This window comes from Pelobates fuscus, chromosome 1, assembly GCF_036172605.1.
Source record: "Pelobates fuscus isolate aPelFus1 chromosome 1, aPelFus1.pri, whole genome shotgun sequence".
In the NCBI taxonomy this organism is placed as follows: domain Eukaryota; kingdom Metazoa; phylum Chordata; class Amphibia; order Anura; family Pelobatidae; genus Pelobates; species Pelobates fuscus.
In genome coordinates, this window is record NC_086317.1 from 299,998,253 (window position 1) to 300,018,841 (window position 20,589).

Sequence of the window (20,589 nt, forward strand, 5' to 3'; positions counted from 1 at the left end):
TGTAGACAACATTAAACTCAAATTTATTAGTTATCAATTAGGTGTTTAATAATCATAATGGGGTGGGAGTTCTAAAAGCGGAGCAACCGAACTGGGAAGTTTTGAAACATTGCATCAAACTTTATCTCCTTGGATATTCCTCATCATATCCAAACATATTATTGTATTTTACATTCATATTTTACTTTTAGTATAGGTTGACTAAGAACATTTACATTAATTTGATTATTCTAAATTTCTCATAAATGGTTTAGCCTGGATTCCCACACTCTGCAAAATATGCTGGTGCTTGCTTTCAGAAGCATTGAAGCACATAAAAGCACCATTTATAGAGTCCTTGACAGGGTTATCTTGTCTAACAAATAAACATATAAAAATCATATAGACACAGGCACTTGCTTTTGTTGCAAACACTCGAAAAAGAATGTTGGAGGTCACCATATGTTTGTGGCTATACAAACAAACACACAGAGTGTTCTAAGTCTAGATCCTTGATCTTAGAGACAATATTATATTGATTGATAAAGAAAAATAATCACTAAAAAGGTACAAGACGGGATATTGTAAGCAGGCTAGGATATTGTTCCGTAGTGAATGGCGCTTTTATCTCAAGCAAATTGAGAAGCTGCATTCTGGATAAGATGGGCGACTATATCCAAATTGTCACAAAGATGGCTTTTGGAACCATTGCCTGGCAGTTTTAGAAATATGTCCGTATTTCTCCTCAGATTATTTATACATGTTTGAAAGGCTTTTTTCAGTACTGTTCTTCTTTAGGTGGGATATTATTCTCTCAATTTGCTATATTATATCACATAAATTGTATCACATCTCTGTGCTGATTAGACTTATGTTGAGATGTGCTATTTCACTGGTTGTTATATTTGGAGAAATTCCCACAATAAAATGCATGGGTCACATGGTGATTAGCGTTTGGTCTACAGTGGCATTTCATATTGCAGCCATTTGAACCCCTAACCAATCCAAGCAACATTGCCACTTCCTGCCTGTGATTTTACAACAATTGCTGTTATGTGTCAGTGATTTGGTATTTTTGTTTTTGATTTTTTATATCCACCTTATTTTTTTATTTTTTTATACTTTTGTTCATGTTTTTTTTTCCTTTAGGGAGATGCATTCTACTGTCATTCATACATATTTTGAATATTTGTTTTTTATTTTATGCATAGTGCTAACTTTTAATACCAAATAATTGTAAAGTCCCTTCATTATTATAGCTTTATCAGTGAAATTCTTTAGTTGAATTCTGTAGTACTTGTAGGGCAACAGGTACAGTCCAGATTCCAGATTGATTTTTATGAGGTTGAAACATGTATACTATTGAGTTGAATATTGTAATAGTAGCCTATACTTTCAGGCTATTCTTGAAAATAAGAAATTCTTCAACCATAAATACCATATTTTGAAAGGTATGTTTGGATAACAGTTGAAAGGCAATGTTGTTTGCATATTTAAGTGTTTTCATGGAAGTCTGAGTTTATAATCTAAAGGTTCTCCACTGTAATAGTTTTCGCAGCTATTAAGAAGCTTTTAAACTAGCCATGCTATGTAAGGAAAATGGAAAAATGAATCATGAATGAACAAAAACAAATTAGAAAAGACAAGCAAGGTTACAAAATGAAACACAATGTACCAATGGGAAATTAGCTTTTAGTACATTTGCTTACCTCTCTTTTAAATTTACTGAGAGGGGTGGTTTGTATATATTTATGACAGTAGATTAAACTCATTTTCATTGGGATTAGGGCAAGTCATTGTGACCTGTTGGCTAATCCCATCTATTGCCACATACTATCACGCAAACAGACCAGCACCAGTCTGGCAAAGCTTAAAATTGTTATTTCAAAGATGGATATTGTATTTCCTTGTTTAAACTGAGGTCTATCTCCCTTTCTTTATTTTTCAGCATCTGTCCAAAGTCCTTGGGAAAGGGCAATCTCACCAAATAAAGTACCATACTACATCAAGTAAGTGGTATTTGCCTTATTTGCATCCATTGGTTTTATGCCGTTGTTTGTATGTATTGAGTTATTTTAAAAATTTTTAAAAAAACAAGGTGTTGATTTAGTCACTAAGTAGCAGAGGTGCAGAGTGGTACCCAGTAAGTGACACGTTATATCCAATTCTAAAACCTTCTGTTTGATGGACCAGTTTACCTACAAGCAATATGTCATGTGTTAAAGTGTAAATGCAGAACTTATCTACAATTGATTTACCTCATAAAAACCTTGGGTAGGGCTTGAGAGTTACAACATTACTCATTGGCTGATGGTGATGGGAGCAGAATCCCAGCAGCAAAAGTAGGAGACTTGAAGGTTAATCATCCCTGACCTAGATAGGAGTTCAAGACGAGTAGTAAAGTCCATTATGATTCACTGCCCAGTGCTCTAAATCATGTGACATCTGTTTGGTGACCTACATGAAATGAGTTAGCAACCTTGTTCTCTCGTGGGATGGCGTCTTCATTAAATACGGTCATCACTGTTAACGCTGATCTGGCCTTGGAACGCAGGTCTAAAGATTTTCTTTTTCTTTCACAAAATGATATAACCTAATTGCTTGAGGGATTCCCTAGAGTTATGTTATTTAAAGCTGGATAATAAAACAGTGTACTGTGGCGCCAACCATTACGCATAAAAGGTGGCAAAAAAATGTGATAAATTCTCCCTAAACAAGAACATGTCTCTGTATTTATCTCTGCAAAATGTGAAAAACATTTTGAGATTATATATATATAAATTAAATACCATTTAATGGATTCACTAAGGGTTAGAGCCATTATCAACTGTTCCTGAGCAATACTGCCTAAAGTAATTTAGAAAATATACCCAGATGCATCTTTTCATTTATACTACACAATATACTGTAAAGATGTCATTATATGGGATTTTAGCTAACTAAAGGAGAACCGTATTTAAAATATACAAATACTAATTATACTTAATGGACCATTCTTAACAGTTATATTGACGAGGATTATATTTATCTATCTCTTGTCAGTAGTCATAGAGAACTGCCAAAAGAGGCCTTAATATTGTTTTATGGAATGCCCACTGTTCTCCAAGGTCCCCAACCAGATGTTGTCCGAATCTTGTTTCAAATTATAATTCAAAGACATTTTGAAAAAAGGAGAGCCGTATTTAAAATATACAAATTATCATTATACTTAATGTGCCAATCTTCACAGTTATACTGACAAGGATTAACTGATTATATTTATATATCTATTGTCAGTAATCGTAGAAAACTGCCAAAGGAGGCCTTAATATTGTTTTATCGAGTGTCCACTGTTCTCCAAGGTTCCCAACCAGATCTTGGCCCAATTTTCTTGCAAATTATATGTAACGGATCACCTGGCACCCCGACTTGGTACCTCCGTTAATGGATGCTCCTAGTGCTTCCTGAGGACTCCAAGCACTCTGGCAGACACCACAATCACCGAATCCGAGAAACATATGAACCTTCTCAAGCCTCTGAATGCTGTAGACCATTGAATAGGAACCATACGAATAGGCTTGTACTCCTAGCAGTCAACTGGAACAGCATACAATAAATCCTTCCCCCAATAATGCGACGACACATCACTTTGAGGGTAAAACAGGAACTCTGGACTGGCTCATCCAGCCTGGCTTTTATTACAATAATACACATACAGTCCACACCCATGGGAGGCATAAAATATCCAATCACATACATGGTTCAGCCCACACATCCCCTCCCCTCAGATAACATTAAACCCAATTATCCGGTACACCTTTTCAGCCAAGTTCTGGATGTACCCCAAAACCCGGGGGTACACCTTTAAATCCAGCATCGCTGGATAGCCCTCATTTGGGGGGACAACATATTCAAAATTCAAGTCATTCGGATGAACGGTTCGTGAGATATGGGGTTCCAAAGATTTGACCGACCGCATGGGTAAAGTATCCGAAAACAGTTCCATGCATTTTGGCCCTGCGGTCGGTCACAAACAAGGGAATGAAAACAGACGAATTGCCTGTGTTATAGAGCCTGGAGAGGGTTTGAATGAATTCCCTTGTTTGTGGGGTTCTTTCTACCGAACGGCGGGTCATTCGGTAGTTTCTATACGAATTTCTGGAAGTATGGAGGTCTCAGCGGTGTTTGCCTAGTCAAGTGTCCGATTTTAGTTCCAGACACTCGACGGCAAAACACCGCTGTTCGGTAGTTTAAGATGGCCACCGCCACGTGTTTGTTTCCCGAATGGCGGCCACCCAGAGGACAAAGAATATATTACACTGATTGCCAATTACCCGTTTGCAACATTGTTGCAAACTGTAATTGGAGGCACACTTATTCCTGGGTGGTCTGGTTGTTCGGTAGTTTCACTCAATATAATGAATGGAGTGATTCTACCGAACAATCAGATGAATGCTGCATACATATCCCAGGTTAAACTCAACACATAAATACATATGTAATATTAAAGGCAGTATACTGGAATATGCTCCACAGTCTTAAAGGGACAGTAGTCCCAAAAGTCCCAATATGTCCATCGCTGATTTTAAAGGGCCAGTAGCAGCAATATAAAGTACAATATGCCCCAAATAACCCAGGGGCCATAGTCAGCAGGTAGGAGGCTAGCAAACAGGCTTCTCCAGGGCCCAGTGGCGAGGTTGGTTTCGCCACATTATAATTTAAAGAAATTTAGAAAAAAAGGAGGCAAATGAGGCACTATATGAATCCAAAATAAGGATGTCCCTTTAAGGATGCTCATTGACAGTTATTGTGCTCTTCTATGCTTCAGTTTCATTATGGGTGCTACTTTTAAGTATATTTGTTTTATCTCATGTCATAGTTCTGCAACAAACTGCATAAGCTCTCGCGCAAACATGAATATTTTTATTCACCGATAGATTGATAACACATTTCAATGAGAACAGTATATGTAAAGTGGTGAACACGTGTTAACGAATAATGTTTGACCTGCTTGAATTATTATGCTGAAATGTTTATGCCTGCTTAAATTTCTAATGTATATTGGCATACCTTGTATCAATAATCTGTGGATGAGATTCACTGATGAGATACAAAAAAAAAAAAAGACTGTTACTTGTTCATTTAATGATGCTTATCTGTTATCTTTCAAGTACTTGTGAACACAAAAAAACAACTACTGCAACGTTGAGCTAGAGGTTGGCATAAAATGACTTCCAACTCTTTTGATTTAACAATAAATCTGTATTGTTGGAAACGGCTTTGTAATTATTACAATGAGTTCTATTTGCCTTCAGGAAAAAGTATTTGATTTTACACACCGCTGTTGACCTGTTGAATAAATTGATGTGCTTGTATTGATTTGTGCTAATAGTCATCTTGCCATTGGGGATCTGGTCACTGACAGTAAAGTAACAGTCCGTTTCTTCATTACCACATCCTCCTATCTCACGTTATGACAGTTGGAAAGTGTATATTAACTGTTTGAAGCATTAATGTAAAATGTACTACTAAGATGAATTATGCTTGTGTACACTGGAGAAGAAAGACAATTAATTAAGGATTCAGTAACTGTGGCTAATGAATTCTTCATGCTGAAACCCTACTGATATCATCTGTTTCTGCAATCAGAAAACAAGTCAGAGACACTAAATTTGTCACCAGCCAAAAGTCTACTAAATGTTTTTCTCAATTGCCAATAAATTATTTCGCTGCCGGAGACGAATGACATTTAGTTGCTCATTGTACTGCCTCTCTGTGATTTAAATACACTATTTTATCGTTCTGCGGGTCCTAACAAATGCTGTAAGTATTGTGATCCTAAATATATTGTACAATCACAATGGCCTGTCACAATTACATTTCAGCTTTAAACGAAAAAAGAAAAGTGTTCCATTCAGATAATTACGATGAACATTAATTGGAGATGGCTGCATGTTATTTTATTGCCTTAAGAGCACAGTTCTCTATGGAGTGTGATTTCATGGGGGATGTAGAAAAGATCAGACTAAGACAGTTCTAGCCACTTCCTAAAGCCATGTAAAACACAGAGCAATACTCATAGGTGCTCTAGACATTATTCTCATCATTATACTCGGATGAAGGTTATGGAACCAAATTATGTCATTGGTTTATCTCATGGCTAGACTCATAACTCAGGGAGTTGATTTGTAGATCTAATATTGCTCTAAGTATTGCTTAGCAAAATATCCCAAACTGCAAGTAACTTGAACACATTTCTTTTATATTTGTTTTGTTATTAACATAAATTGTTAAGTATTGTAAACAGGAATTGGGTAGTTCTCGTGAAAAAAATACAAGTGCTTTAGTGTAAGGTACTCTTGACAACGGGTTGTGTAGGATTTATGTTTTAAAAATAGTTTTTGCTTCTTGGACTGCAGTTGTATGAAAACTCCTGTAAAATCACCCATTACGTCTCCCCTATATAAACACTAGACCAGTGATGGCGAACATTTTTGAGCCCGAGTGCCCAAACCGCAATACATGCCAACTTTTTTTTCCTTAAAGTGCCAACACGGCAATTAAACCTCAATACTGAGGTTTAAGTTTAGAAAAAACAACTCGTACTGTTGTCTGAATTAATTAACAACTTTTGTTTTAAAAGAACACAACAACAGAGAGTTCACTAATAAAAATTTTAAATAATGATATAAATAGATCAAATTAAGCTTATATTTATTAGTATCTCCAACAAATGCAATACATACACACAGAGACTGCTGAATACATACACACAGTCTGCTGAATATACACACACAAGACTGCTGAATACAGAGACTGCTGAATACACACACACACAGTCTGCTGAATACACATACAGACAGACTGCTGAGTACACACACACAGACTGCTGAGTACACACACACAGACTGCTGAGTACACACACACAGACTGCTGAGTACACATACACAGACTGCTGAATACATACACACAGTCCGCTGAGTACACACACAGAGACTGCTGAATACACACACACACACACACACACACACACAGACTGCTGAATACACACACACACACAGACTGCTGAATACACACACACACAGACTGCTGAATACACACACACACTGCATTGAGGGGTGTAGTTTAAGGGGCATTGAGGGGTGCTGTGTGTGTCTGAGGGTTTCCGTGTGTCCTGTGTGTGTGTGAGGGGTGCTGTGTGTGTGTATGAGGGGTGCTGTGTGTGTGTGTATGAGGGGTGCTGTGTGTGTGTGTATGAGGGGTGCTGTGTGTGTATGAGGGGTGTGTTTGAGGGGTGGTGTGTGTGTGTGTGTGTGTGTGTGAGGGGTGGTGTGTGTGTGAGGGGTGCTGTGTGTATGAGTGGTGGTGTGTGTGTTAGACAGGGGTGCTGTGCTGTGTGGGGGGTACGGCTGCTGTGCAGGGGTACGGCTGCTATGTGGGGGGTAGGGATGCTGTGTGTGGGGGGGTAGGGGTGCTGTGTATGGGGGTAGGGGTGCTGTGTGTGGAGGTAGGGGTGGGGAGCGATGCTGGGTGTGGGGGAGGGATGGGATGCTGGGTGTAGGGGAGGGGAGGGAAGCTGGGTGTGGGGGAGGGATGGGATGCTAGGTGTGGGGGAGGGGAGGGATGCTGGGGGATAGGGGTGCTGTGTGTGGGGGGTAGGGGAGGTGCTGTGTGTGGGGGGGTAGGAGGGCTGCTGTGGGGGGGTAGGGCTGCTGTGTGGGGGTAGGGGTACTGTGTGTGGGGGGTAGGGGTACTGTGTGTGGGGGGTAGGGGTACTGTGTGTGGGGGGGTAGGGGTACTGTGTGGGGGTAGGGGTACTGTGTGGGGGGTAGGGGTACTGTGTGGGGGGGTAGGGGTACTGTGTGGGGGGGTAGGGGTACTGTGTGTGGGGGGGTAGGGGTAGTCTGTGGGGGGGTAGGGGTGCTGTGTGGGAGGGTAGGGGTGCTGGGTGCTGGGTGGGGGGGTAGGGGTGCTGTATGGGGGAGGGTAGGGGGGGTATTTAAGTAATAATAAAATAAAAAAAGTATATTAAATTAGTCCCCCCCTTCCTCCTTCTTACCTCTAATGAAGGAAGGGGGGGACACAGCCATCCCTGGTGGTCCGGTGGTGGCAAGCAGAGGGATCTTTGCAGCAGCTCCCCTGTCCTCCCGCGCGATGCTGTGTGGAGCGTTGCCATGGTAACGCGCGGCAACGCTCCACACAGCTTGCTCGCAGGAGGACAGGGGAGCTGCTGCAAAGATCCCTCCCCTGCCTCCTGACCCGGAAGCAGAGTAGGCGCCTGCCGTTTCGGGCAGGCAGGCGCCTACTCTGCATTATTGGCGAACCTATGGCCGCGTCCCCACAGAGAGGGCCCGGCGTGCCACCTGTGGCACGCGTGCCATAGGTTCGCCATCACTGCACTAGACTGTTGCTGTTCTGAGATAAAGCAGAACTTTCACTTTTGTGGTCATTTTATTTTGTATTGCATTTTTATTGAAATTCTAACATCTTCGCTATATAGCAAAAGTATGTGGACCGCTGACCATGACACATATGACTCTTTCCACAAGATTTGTATTGTTTGTGGGAATGTGTGTCCATTCAGACAAAAGAGCATTAGTGAGGTCAGCTACTGTTGCACAATCAGCATTCTAATTCATCTTATAGGTGTTATAGTGGAGCTGAGATCAGGACTCAATGCAGGCCATTTGAGTTCTTCCACACTCAACTCGTCAAACCATGTCACTTTTTGCACTGGGGCAAAGTCAAGCTGGAGCAGGATAAAACTGTTGCCACAAAGTTGGAAGCACCCAGCTGTTTAAAATGTCTTTGTATCCTGTACTATTGTCTAAACCAGGGGTAGGCAACCTTCGGCTCTACAGATGTTGTGGACTACATCTCCCTTGATGCTTTGCCAGCAATATGGCTGTAAAAGCATTATGGGAGATGTAGTCCAAAACATCTGTAGAGCCGAAGGTTGCCTACCCCTGGTCTAAACCTTAAAAAAAAAATCCCAGACCATTATCATCCCTCCACTTTATATTAGACATTGTGCATTCCTGTATTTGGCATTCTCCTGGCATCCACCACATCCAGATACTTCCATCAGACTGCCAGATAGTGAATCATGATTAATCAGTCCAGAGATAGTTGAACAGAAATTGTAGTCTAGGCACTCAATGATCAATTCAGCAGGTTTATTGAAACAGAGTGCAATGTTTCGATCACACAAGGGATCCCTCTATTTTTTTGTTTATACAATATAATCATTCCAGAGAACACCACTCCATGGCATTGTGTGTGTTAATGTGAGGATGTGTGCAAGAAATTTCATAGACACTTGTTAGCAATGAGTGTTGGTCTGAAACACCGGAACTCTGTAATTAATATGGGCACCAAAAACGTTTAAGCCACATAATATATATTTCTGTTTTTAATAAAGTTTCTAACTTTGTAAGAAAAGAAAACAAGTTAGAGTATGCAGCTTTAAAATTCTTGAAATGGTTAAGCTCTTCAGTACATCCAAAAGTATAAATAAAATATAACTATTGGTTTAAATATATTATGTACTGTATGTATTGCTAGCGTATGAAATCAGGACAAAACAGCAATTGCATAGATTGCTGTTCAGGGATGCTAAAATAAAAATCAGGTACATTTTAAAATGTCACTAGTGCTTATACGGTATCGCTTGTCTTGCAGTTCATTGGATACATTTAGCATAATCATGGCAGAAATAATATCTCAATATTAGTTTGGAGAAAACCAAAAAACTCAAATATGCCTCTTACAAAATTATTCAACCATAGAGCTCTGCAAAGTCTATATTTACACAGCTGAAAAATAATGCCCAAATGCCAATATCATTACCTCACAACTTGTCTCTACCTGAGAGACATTAAAACAACTGCAGATATGAAGGAAAACTGTGAGAAAAAGAGAGAGCAGAGTATTCAATATCTCAATATTCTATTCAATAGTATTAAGTCTTTTCCCATCATGTCTTACCGGATTGTGGAACCATCAGAAAATCAGCACCTGGGCATCTAATTGTACAAGTCTGGACACTGTGAGTGATATACTTGATTTCTTTATTGTCAACACTATAACTTGTTATAGTTCCAATTGGGGTAGCGGCACAAAACATTTTGTGTTTCTACTATTTCCATCAGCAGGACCTGATACTCTTTTGATAATTAAAAGAAGAATTTGTGTAGGAAAATAGAAGGCAATATAGATATAGCAGCAAATTAGATTTCGGGTGCTTGCTTTTTATGTAGCAGCTAGAACTTCCCAAACCAGAGTCTCTTGCTTTTGGTCGTAGGTGAAAATAAGACCGGAAATGTAGGGAAGCAGCGCTTTGCGGGTAAGGTCCTTGTTTGTAGGATCCAGTGGAGTAATATAAAAGAAAAAAGAGAGGGACAGCAATCCAAATTTAGTGTAGTATATTGTATAACACGAAGGTGGAAAACATTTTTAAAATTGCTATGGCGACGCGTGGGCTGCGTCGCCACAGCAACCTGAGACGGTGAACACAGAAAGAGACAAAATAGTGTGCCCAATAGGACGGGAAAGGAGGAGTGCTGGGATAGAAACGAGCTTTATATGCAGGGCCCAGATAGGGGAAGCATAGAATAGCAAGTACACCAATGTGAACAGTACATATAATTTTAATTTTATTTACACATTACATAATTGTACTTCCATACTTTCTTTTATCTTTCATCTCATTATACTATTATTTTAAATGATCAGTGACATCATCTGATGTTTTTTTAATTTTATTTTACAGCTATTTAAAGTGAGAAGGTCCTCTATACTGTAACACTTTGAAAAAGCCTTTTGTATAGGTGAAAAGTGTTAGTGTGTTACTTATTTTCTTTTTTATCTTGTTTACTAATAAAATTAGTTTTTATAAATTATTTGAACCTTCCCTGAAGAACTTTATTGGAAAAGCTTTATCTCACATTCCTTGGCGGGTAATATTCCACCTTTGCTGTTTAGGATTGAGCAATTCCTACTTGCTCATCCATTGTGAGTATATTTCCTCTTATTATTTTATCCTGTTTTAAGTAATAGAGAGCATTATTTTCTGTTTGTACATAACTTTCATGTGGCTGGAGCTCCAATCCATATATACACGGCTGGCTATACAATGTGGACCATAGGTCAAAACATAGCTCCAAAAAGAGGACCACTTACATATCCATACACAGGGATTATACCGTCCAAGCACTGTAATCTGGAGCTAATTTCTAGCTCCAGAAAAGTGTAAGTGCAATAAGTTTATTTTTCTCCACGTTCGTGTTATACAATATACTACACTATATTTGGATTGCTGTCCCTCTCTTTTTTCTTTTATATTACTCAACTGGATCATACAAACAAGGAGCTTACCCGCAAAGCGCTGCTTCCCTACATTTCCTGTCTTAAAACTGCAAGAGAACCTTTTTATTCTGCTAAAGTTTGGGAGAAAGCTCACCTTTTAGCAGACAATGATTCCAAGCCAAAGCAACTTGGAATAGCTCAAGAACAAACAAATGAATACCCGAATTTGGACCAGTCAAGTCCTTATTTCAATCCTATTCTGAATCTTTGACACTATTTGAAAATTACATTCCTCATGTGTTATCCAACCAACTTGGACCATCTGGAGCGAAGCTGCCAAGAAAAAGGGGCAAAAATTGACTCCAGTTTGAAAAGCTGCGAGATACGTATACCAAAAGATGTAATGCTGTTATTACAGCTAAAGGTGGCTTGGCTAAATATAAGTATGAGTGTTTTTAATACTTAGACAAGCTGCATATATCCGGGTTTTTTTTGGTTTTCTTTTTTAATAGCTACTCAGAAATGTCTCGTTCTGGCTTTAAAATGTACTCCTAGAGCAGACACGTCTGCCAGAATAATTTGGGGCAAATATGACATTGCATTATTTGTAATCCAGAAAAAAAGATATAATAATTTTCAATGGGTCTGAATATTTTTACACGTTATTGTGTGTGTGTATATATATATATATATATATATATATATATATATATAGTTTTTATTTTTTGCTATATTTTTTTTTTATCTTGAGGAAAATGTTGGTATCATTCTTTATGTTATGAATGGACAACATATTCTTAATTATGCAATTACTAACCAATTGACATAATTTAAAACAGCGCAGTGCATCAAACACACGGTCATCGGACTGATGGATATATTCTTTTCAGTACCGCAGTATCATGCCATTACTCAATAACAATCTCAAGAAATACCGTGCGTTGAGTTTACAAACATGAATTACGTCATGTTTACTGCTGGCTACCAAGTTTATGCCCGCTATGTGGGACACTCATATGCACCTGGTGTAACTACAGCTGTCAGCCATGAAATATTGGCCGAGCAGCGCATCTGTATTTGTGAAACAATACTGACAGTGCAGGCACTTGGTTCGTAACAATAGCTCTCCATCAGTCCTATAAAAATAACTATCAATCACTGAATAAAAGTCTTGCTTTTGCCTCTTCCTTTACTGTTTAAAATCAATGCGCAAGTATACAGGGAAATAGAAAACCAAGTCAGCTTTTCTGAGCAGCAGTGGACTTCTTTGAAGTCTGATGAGCAATATAAAACTAATGGAAAATAGCTAAACAATGTATTGGCGTTCTTTTGGGCAGATTTATGAGTTCATACTTCACCTGGCTTTTTGTATACAGTAGGTAACAAGACACTGTAAATTAAAGTTTACATAATTTGTATCTTTCCTTGGTGTAAGCATTCATTATTAGAAGATCGAAGAGAGTTTGCAGGGAGAAAGGGTAGATAATAAAAAATAAAAAAAAATGCCGTTACTGGCTTTTTTATTTTTTTTGTTATTTTTGCTTAGTGGATTGAATAGAAAATATTTTGATGATATAGTTTCCTGTCAGCAAGTTAAGCCAACAGAGACCATCAATAAATATTCCTCATTTTATGATTTAGTTATTTTAATTATTTTTTCAATTTGTGAAGGGTAATGTCTGTCTACCTTTAAACAGAGAAAGATATCCTTTGACATGTCAGCTGCTTCTTAAAAAAGAATTGTAAAATAAAGTTTTGTACAATTGCTAACTAAAAGTGAATTACGGACGATAGGTTTCTTTTTTTAAATTTGTTTTTCATTTACTTTGTATGCCAGTCTTTTCTGGCACAGCCAGGGCATACCATGCAAATTAATTAAACGTGCCCAGTGAGTGCATCCAGCACTATTGGAGGACTGGCCATTTCTCTGCAGATGTCCATGCATGTATGAGCCCTGCTTGTTGCACTAGATATGTAAGTATGCTATATTTCCCATAGCTGCACTAACCAACCTAATAAGCACTTCATTAGCATTTATTGGGGTGTCGGAATGAGGAACTGTGAACTGCAGTAGTAGTAGTGACAGTTCTTCCCTCTCTAGTTCATAATGGAGGAGGGCATGTTAAAATGAGTTGCAAAATACAAATCAGCAGATGATTCTCTATCCTGCCCTAAACTGCCTGTCTATCAGTGCTTATTAAGTACAGTATATACTTAAGATACTATATAGACAGTTAGACCCATTCACATATTGGCCTAGTTTATTTATTTATTTATTTTTTAAGTGAACATATCATTTCCAATGCTACATTTTGCCTCATTCCCCTTGCAATTGATTTATGAAACTTTCAGAGAATAGAAAGGAAGATCAGATAAATCACTGTCAGATTATACCTTGAAAGAAAAGTTCACTGTGGCACAAATGTATCTTTTGCCTTTGCTGTATTCTCTAGGGTACCTCCGCTCCAAGACACCTACAGTGTGCCTCTGCAAGGTCTTTCTACAATGCAGAAATAACTGGCTCATATTTACAGATAAGTTGTGGAACTTGATACAATATTACTGGGATCACGGTGTGTTTACTGCACCTTTGTTTTGGCACCAATATGATCTGTATATTGCATAGAGCTATGCCTAATGACTTGTAGAGTTATAGACTGTAATTACATTGAAGTATCCTAAATGGCTTATTTACAGGTATGGTGATAGTCTGCATTAGGGCATGGACTGTGTCTGTCTACAGTGTATACAGATACCCCTCGTTACATAGTAGTTACGTAGTTGTCTAGGTTGGAAATCTGATCTTGTGATCTTTAACAATGTATATCTTATAGTTCATAAAGAGATGGTTGCCATAGATTTGCAATTTGAGTAAAAGAAGTTTTTGATTAAAATCCCAGAGAGCTGATACTGAACCTTGATTACATTAGAGATACAATCTTTCAATAGCCCCTGCACGAAGCCAGTTTTTTCTTCCTTGCTCAGGTGAGGGATATGCTAATCTTCAGCTACACAGTTGGCATGGCAACCAAAGATTCTGTTGCCTGGTCTACTTATACATAGATGGCCCATACGTTTCTATTGATAAAACTAACAGAGAGCTCAGGTTTTAGCCAAATTTGTTGAACAGTAGTGGTAGCATACCTACAGGGAGTGCAGAATTATTAGGCAAGTTGTATTTTTGAGGATTAATTTTATTATTGAACAACAACCATGTTCTCAATGAACCCAAAAAACTCATTAATATCAAAGCTGAATATTTTTGGAAGTAGTTTTTAGTTTGTTTTTAGTTTGAGCTATTTTCGGGGATATCTGTGTGTGCAGGTGACTATTACTGTGCATAATTATTAGGCAACTTAACAAAAAACAAATATATACCCATTTCAATTATTTATTTTTCCAGTGAAACCAATATAACATCTCAACATTCACAAATATACATTTCTGACATTCAAAAACAAAACAAAAACAAATCAGTGACCAATATAGCCACCTTTCTTTGCAAGGACACTCAAAATCCTGCCATCCATGGATTCTGTCAGTGTTTTGATCTGTTCACCATCAACATTGCGTGCAGAAGCAACCACAGCCTCCCAGACACTGTTCAGAGAGGTGTACTGTTTTCCCTCCTTGTAAATCTCACATTTGATGATGGACCACAGGTTCTCAATGGGGTTCAGATCAGGTGAACAAGGAGGCCATGTCATTAGATTTTCTTCTTTTATACCCTTTCTTGCCAGCCACGCTGTGGAGTACTTGGACGCGTGTGATGGAGCATTGTCCTGCATGAAAATCATGTTTTTCTTGAAGGATGCAGACTTCTTCCTGTACCACTGCTTGAAGAAGGTGTCTTCCAGAAACTGGCAGTAGGACTGGGAGTTGAGCTTGACTCCATCCTCAACCCGAAAAGGCCCCACAAGCTCATCTTTGATGATACCAGCCCAAACCAGTACTCCACCTCCACCTTGCTGGCGTCTGAGTCGGACTGGAGCTCTCTGCCCTTTACCAATCCAGCCACGGGCCCATCCATCTGGCCCATCAAGACTCACTCTCATTTCATCAGTCCATAAAACCTTAGAAAAATCAGTCTTGAGATATTTCTTGGCCCAGTCTTGACGTTTCAGCTTGTGTGTCTTGTTCAGTGGTGGTCGTCTTTCAGCCTTTCTTACCTTGGCCATGTCTCTGAGTATTGCACACCTTGTGCTTTTGGGCACTCCAGTGATGTTGCAGCTCTGAAATATGGCCAAACTGGTGGCAAGTGGCATCTTGGCAGCTGCACGCTTGACTTTTCTCAGTTCATGGGCAGTTATTTTGCGCCTTGGTTTTTCCACACGCTTCTTGCGACCCTGTTGACTATTTTGAATGAAACGCTTGATTGTTCGATGATCACGCTTCAGAAGCTTTGCAATTTTTTTTTTTTCAATTTGACAATTTTTATTTTGTCGTGATTCTCAACAAGGGATACAGAAGAGAAAAAAGGGGGGGGAAAGGATGAACATGTTACACATGTCTGGCATACGTTGGTAATTGACATAGTTCACATGGTATAACATCACAACATCACAATATGTGCAATTTGGTCGTTCTATGTAGACAGATTGGTTCGACACTGAGAGTCAGCTTGACACTTTATGTGTTTTGGAGAATTTCCTTGGGTATCATACAGATTATCATATAGATTACAACAGACATATAAGTACATAGGTCACTTTATACCTATTTAGAGTCCTCTATCGACTTGTCTTGGAACCTTTGCTGATTGACTAGTCAACCTAGTAACTAACTATAATGTGGTACAATTATGCCTTGTGCTTACTGAGTGTTAGCAGCTACTAGAGCGTGCTGAGGTGATTGCACCAATTGCTGCGGGTATTCTCGTTCGTTTGTTAGTGAACATATCTGATGCTTGTAGTTCCGGGAAGGGGGTATGGGGTGTATTAACCAGGGGGTATAGGCGGGGTGGAAGACAAAGGGGGGTAGGGGGGATGGGGAGTTCCTAGAGCCCTTCTTCGGATTTACGAAGCTTCCGGCTATCTTGCCGTGTTTGTTGTTCTTTGCGATAGTTAGGCCTGGTTCCCCTCAACTATGTACAGTGTGGGTTCTATTTCTTCAATGCTTTGGGTCAGGTGTAGTAGTGGGTGCGTTCCGTAAACCTCTATCTTACTTATCCGGAATCATCACTCCTCGCCTCCCTCCAATTCCTACGATTACCCGTTACTGTTAAAGATTTTCCTCTTTGTTTTGTTTTTTTTTTTCCCTCTATTTTTCTTCTAACTTTATCTTTTTTTTTTTTTTTTTTTTTCTTTTCACGGCTCCAGCTCGTCCACTGGTCCTAGCTTCTCCACAAAGACCTCCCAATCTTGTCTAGCTTGCATGATGTGTTTTGCTATTTGGGATTGCTGGTTGGTCCCTATTTCATAAGTCAAGTTAAGTGATACTTGTTGTATCAGGTCATTCCATTTGGGTGTTTGTGTTTGTTCCATCTCCTTGCTATTAGGAGGGTGGCTGCTATTACTATGTGGAACAATAGGCTGGCTTGCGTTTTTGTGTAGGTTTCTAATGTCATGAGTAGTAAGGCACATTCCGGTCTTAGCTCGAATTCAATTTGTAGTGCACCTTGTATCGTCTCTTCCACTCTCCTCCAGTATTCCCTAATGGCCGGGCAGGTCCACCAGGTGTGGAGCATGGTGCCCTCTCCTGTTAAGCATCTCCAGCATGTTTTGGGGGAGCCCGGGTATATGTGCGCCAATCTGGTTGGCACGAGATACCATCTGTACTGTAGTTTGCGCATAAGTTCTAGATGGGATGAGCAGCGAGACCTGCCTTTGTGAGCCGTAAAGGCTCTGGACCATTGGTCGTCTGAGAATTCCCTGCCTATGTCTTTGTGCCATGCTACCCTAAAGGTGTCACCCTGTTTTTGTTGGCTCGGGTCATTTAGTATTGCATAAATGAGTGAAAGTGTTTTTTTGGGCAAGGTCATTGATATGCATGCGTGCTCTATTCTTCTCGCAGTTATCGGGGTGGTCGGGATGGTGTTGTTTGCCAATATTCCTTTCAATTGTAAATAAGAGAATATCGTGTTTAGTGGTAGGTTATATTCTGCTTGTAGTTCTGGGAATTGTTTCATGTGTCCCTTGCTATATAGGTGATTGACTAGTGTACATCCTCTTTCTATCCATTTGCGGTGGTCGAAGGTGGGGTACGCAATATGAATGCTGAATATGGGGGTAGCCAGTGACCAAGCTTTTGTGTAACCTAGTTGCGATTTAGCCTTGTCCCAGATTCTGAGTAGGCTGTCTGTGGTGGTGGGCATGTGTGGGAGCGGTGGTCGTCGGTTGTGCGGCACCCATAAGAGGTATTTAAGGCCTTTGGGGTTTGTCCAGGCCGATTCCATTTTTACCCACTGTGGTGGGTTTTCGGCTGCGTGAGCTTGCAGGGCCGTGGAAATTATTGCTGCTCTATAGTACGTCCTCATGTCCGGTAACCCCAGCCCTCCCTGGTCCACAGTCTTGGTTAGAATCGATGTTGCTACTCTTATTTTTTTGTGTGCCCATATAAAACTTGTGATGGCATTTTGCATCCGTTTTATGTATGTAATGGGGAGGGGGATCTGTAGTGTCCTAAGTAAGTATTGGTACTTAGGCAATAACATCATCTTAACCGCCGCTAATCTCCCCACCCATGTCATATATGTGTTTTCCCATTTTTTCAGTGTGTCACTGTATTCTCTGTATAATCTCCCGTAATTGAGTTCCAGGAGGCCTTGCGGGTCTCTCGGGATTCTCAAACCTAGGAATGTGAGGTGGTCGTCTCTCCAGTCCAGTGGGAATGAGAGCTTGAGGTGTTCTATAGAGCTGTGCGGTAGTCCTATCCCCATCGCTTGGGTTTTTGTGACATTTAGTTTATAGTACGATTGTTCCCCGTAGTTCTTGATTTCCTGCAGTAGGTTTGGTAGTGATATGTGTGGCTGTGTAAGAGTAAGCAATATGTCATCTGCGAACAGGTTAGTTTTGTACTCCCTCCCCCCTATTTCTATACCATGTATCGCTGGATTGTCGCGTATCCTCACCGCCAGCGGTTCCAATGCCAAGACATATAGCAATGGGGACAGGGGGCAACCCTGCCTCGTACCATTCGTGAGCTTGAACGGTTCGGACAGAAACCCTGCATTGAGCACTCTTGCTGAGGGCTCGCTATAGAGGGCTCGCACCACTGACACAAAGCCAGGTGGAATGTCAAACTTGCTTAAAACTGCCCGCAGGAACCCCCAGTGCAGGCGGTCAAAAGCTTTTTCCGCGTCGAGGGAGACCATCAGTCCCCCTTTCTGCTGGGCTTTTAGATGGTAAAGGATGTTTATGACCTTTCTAGTGTTTTCTGCTCCCTGTCTCCCTTTGACGAATCCCACCTGGTCGTTGTGTATGATGTGTGGTAAGATGTTTCCCAGCCTATTTGCGAATAGTTTAGCGAAAAGCTTCGCATCAGTGTTGAGGAGGGAGATGGGACGGAAATTTTGCGGAGTTGTGGGAGGCTTGTTGGGTTTGGGGAGCGTGACAATATGGGCAGACAGTACGTCTCTGGGGAGTTCGCCATTTTGGGCTGCTTCTGTGAACATTCTGGCTAGGTAGGGCGCTAGAATTGTGGTGAACTGCTTATAATATTGGTTGTCAAACCCGTCTGGTCCCGGGGATTTCCCGGACGGGAGGGTCTTGATCATGTCCATGATCTCTTGGGCCTCTATCGGTCCCGTCAGAGTGTCCTGTTGTTGTGGTGTAAGCTTGGGTAGTTGTACCCCGTCTAGGTAGCTTCCTATGCTAACATTCGTTGGGTGAATTACTGTTGTTTCTTTCTGGATGTTGTATAATGAGGAATAATAAGTGGCAAACACCTCACTTATTCCCTTGGGCGTAGAGATTTTTTTCCCCGATGTGTCTGTGAGATATGAGATTTTCTGGGATGCCTGTCTCTGTTTTAGTCGTTGCGCTAGTAATTTGCTTGCCTTGTTGCCTTGTGTGTAATGTGATATCTTGAGCTTCTGCATGTGGTAATTCAGTGTATCTAGTGCTTGTTTGTGTATGAGCTGTGTGACTTGTTGTATTTTGGCTTTCGTTTCAGCCGTTGGGGTCTGTTGGTTTAGGCTGTTCAACTCGTACAGTTCCCTCTGCCATGCCCTTAGCTGAGTTTGGCGAGATCGTTTTAGGTAGGATGCCCTGCGAATTAGCAGGCCTCGCGCTACAGCTTTGTGTGCTAGCCACAATGTAGCGTCTGTGGTGTCTTTTGTGTCATTTTGGTGAAAGTATGTTTTTAGGTCCCCCTCTAGGGAGTTGACAAATTCCCTATCTCTTAGCAAAGAGTTGTTGATTTTCCACGGGCTGCGATGTTTAAAGTCATAGTTATTTTTCAGTTCTATAGTCACTGGTGCGTGGTCGGACCATGTGATCTGCTGTATGTCACTGTGTAAGAGTTGGTCTAGCGCGGCTCCTGAGAGTAGGAATCCGTCTATTTTGGAGTAAGAGTTGTGCACTGCCGAGAAGTGGGTGTACGCTCTGTCTGTCGGGTGCAACACTCTCCACGCGTCATAAAAATGGTGGCTGTGTAGGAGTTTTATAATAGCTCTGCATTGTCTCTTTAATGGGCGGTGGTGTTTTCGGTGGGGTGGAAGAGTGGTGTCTAGTTGTGGGTCAAATATGTGGTTGAAATCTCCCCCTATGACTGTAATCCCTGCTTGGGTCTGTTTTATTCTGGTTAGGATCTTATGCAAGAAATTTCTCTGGTTCGTATTTGGGGAGTATATGTTTACAATGGTGTATAGTATATCATTGACCAGCCCCTGGACTATGACATATCTACCGTTCGGGTCTATGTCTGCTGTGTGTAGTGTAAATGCGACTGCTTTGTGTATTAGGATGGAAGCTCCTCTAGACTTCGTGGGAGACGTGGCATGGTATTGGTAAGGGTACTCTATGGGTAATATATTTGGATGGTCGTTGTGTCTGAAGTGTGTTTCTTGGAGGCATAGTATGTCCGCTCCTAGGGTTCTAACTTCCCTGTTGAGCAAATGACGTTTTACAGGTAAATTGAGGCCTCGGACATTAAGTGTGCATATCTTCACGGTGGCTTGTGAGTGAGTTGTGCTTTATTTCTCTCGTGTTGGTCTACTGTTAGGAGGGTACCTGCTCTTCCCAGCTTGGTCAAGCCGAGCAGTATAGCCCTGTGTGTGTGCTGTAATCGACCTTCTGAGGTTTCGGAGCGTTGAGTACCAGTGGTCTGGCCGGTTGCATTTCCCATCAGTGCCCCTGTAAGTGGTGGAGTCGGGTTACCCACTAA

The 20,589-nt window shown here is 40.6% G+C and overlaps 1 protein-coding gene across 2 annotated transcripts in view; it reads left to right on the forward strand.

Annotated features, from left to right (window-relative positions):
- The window catches only part of DMD (dystrophin), a 2,317,639-nt gene that overhangs the window by 1,994,315 nt on the left and 302,735 nt on the right, over positions 1 to 20,589 (forward strand). For both annotated transcript variants that reach the window (XM_063457949.1, XM_063457957.1), the window contains one exon: positions 1,928 to 1,988. In XM_063457949.1, coding sequence (XP_063314019.1) covers positions 1,928 to 1,988 — 61 coding nt within the window. The remainder of the gene's footprint in view (positions 1 to 1,927; positions 1,989 to 20,589) is intronic.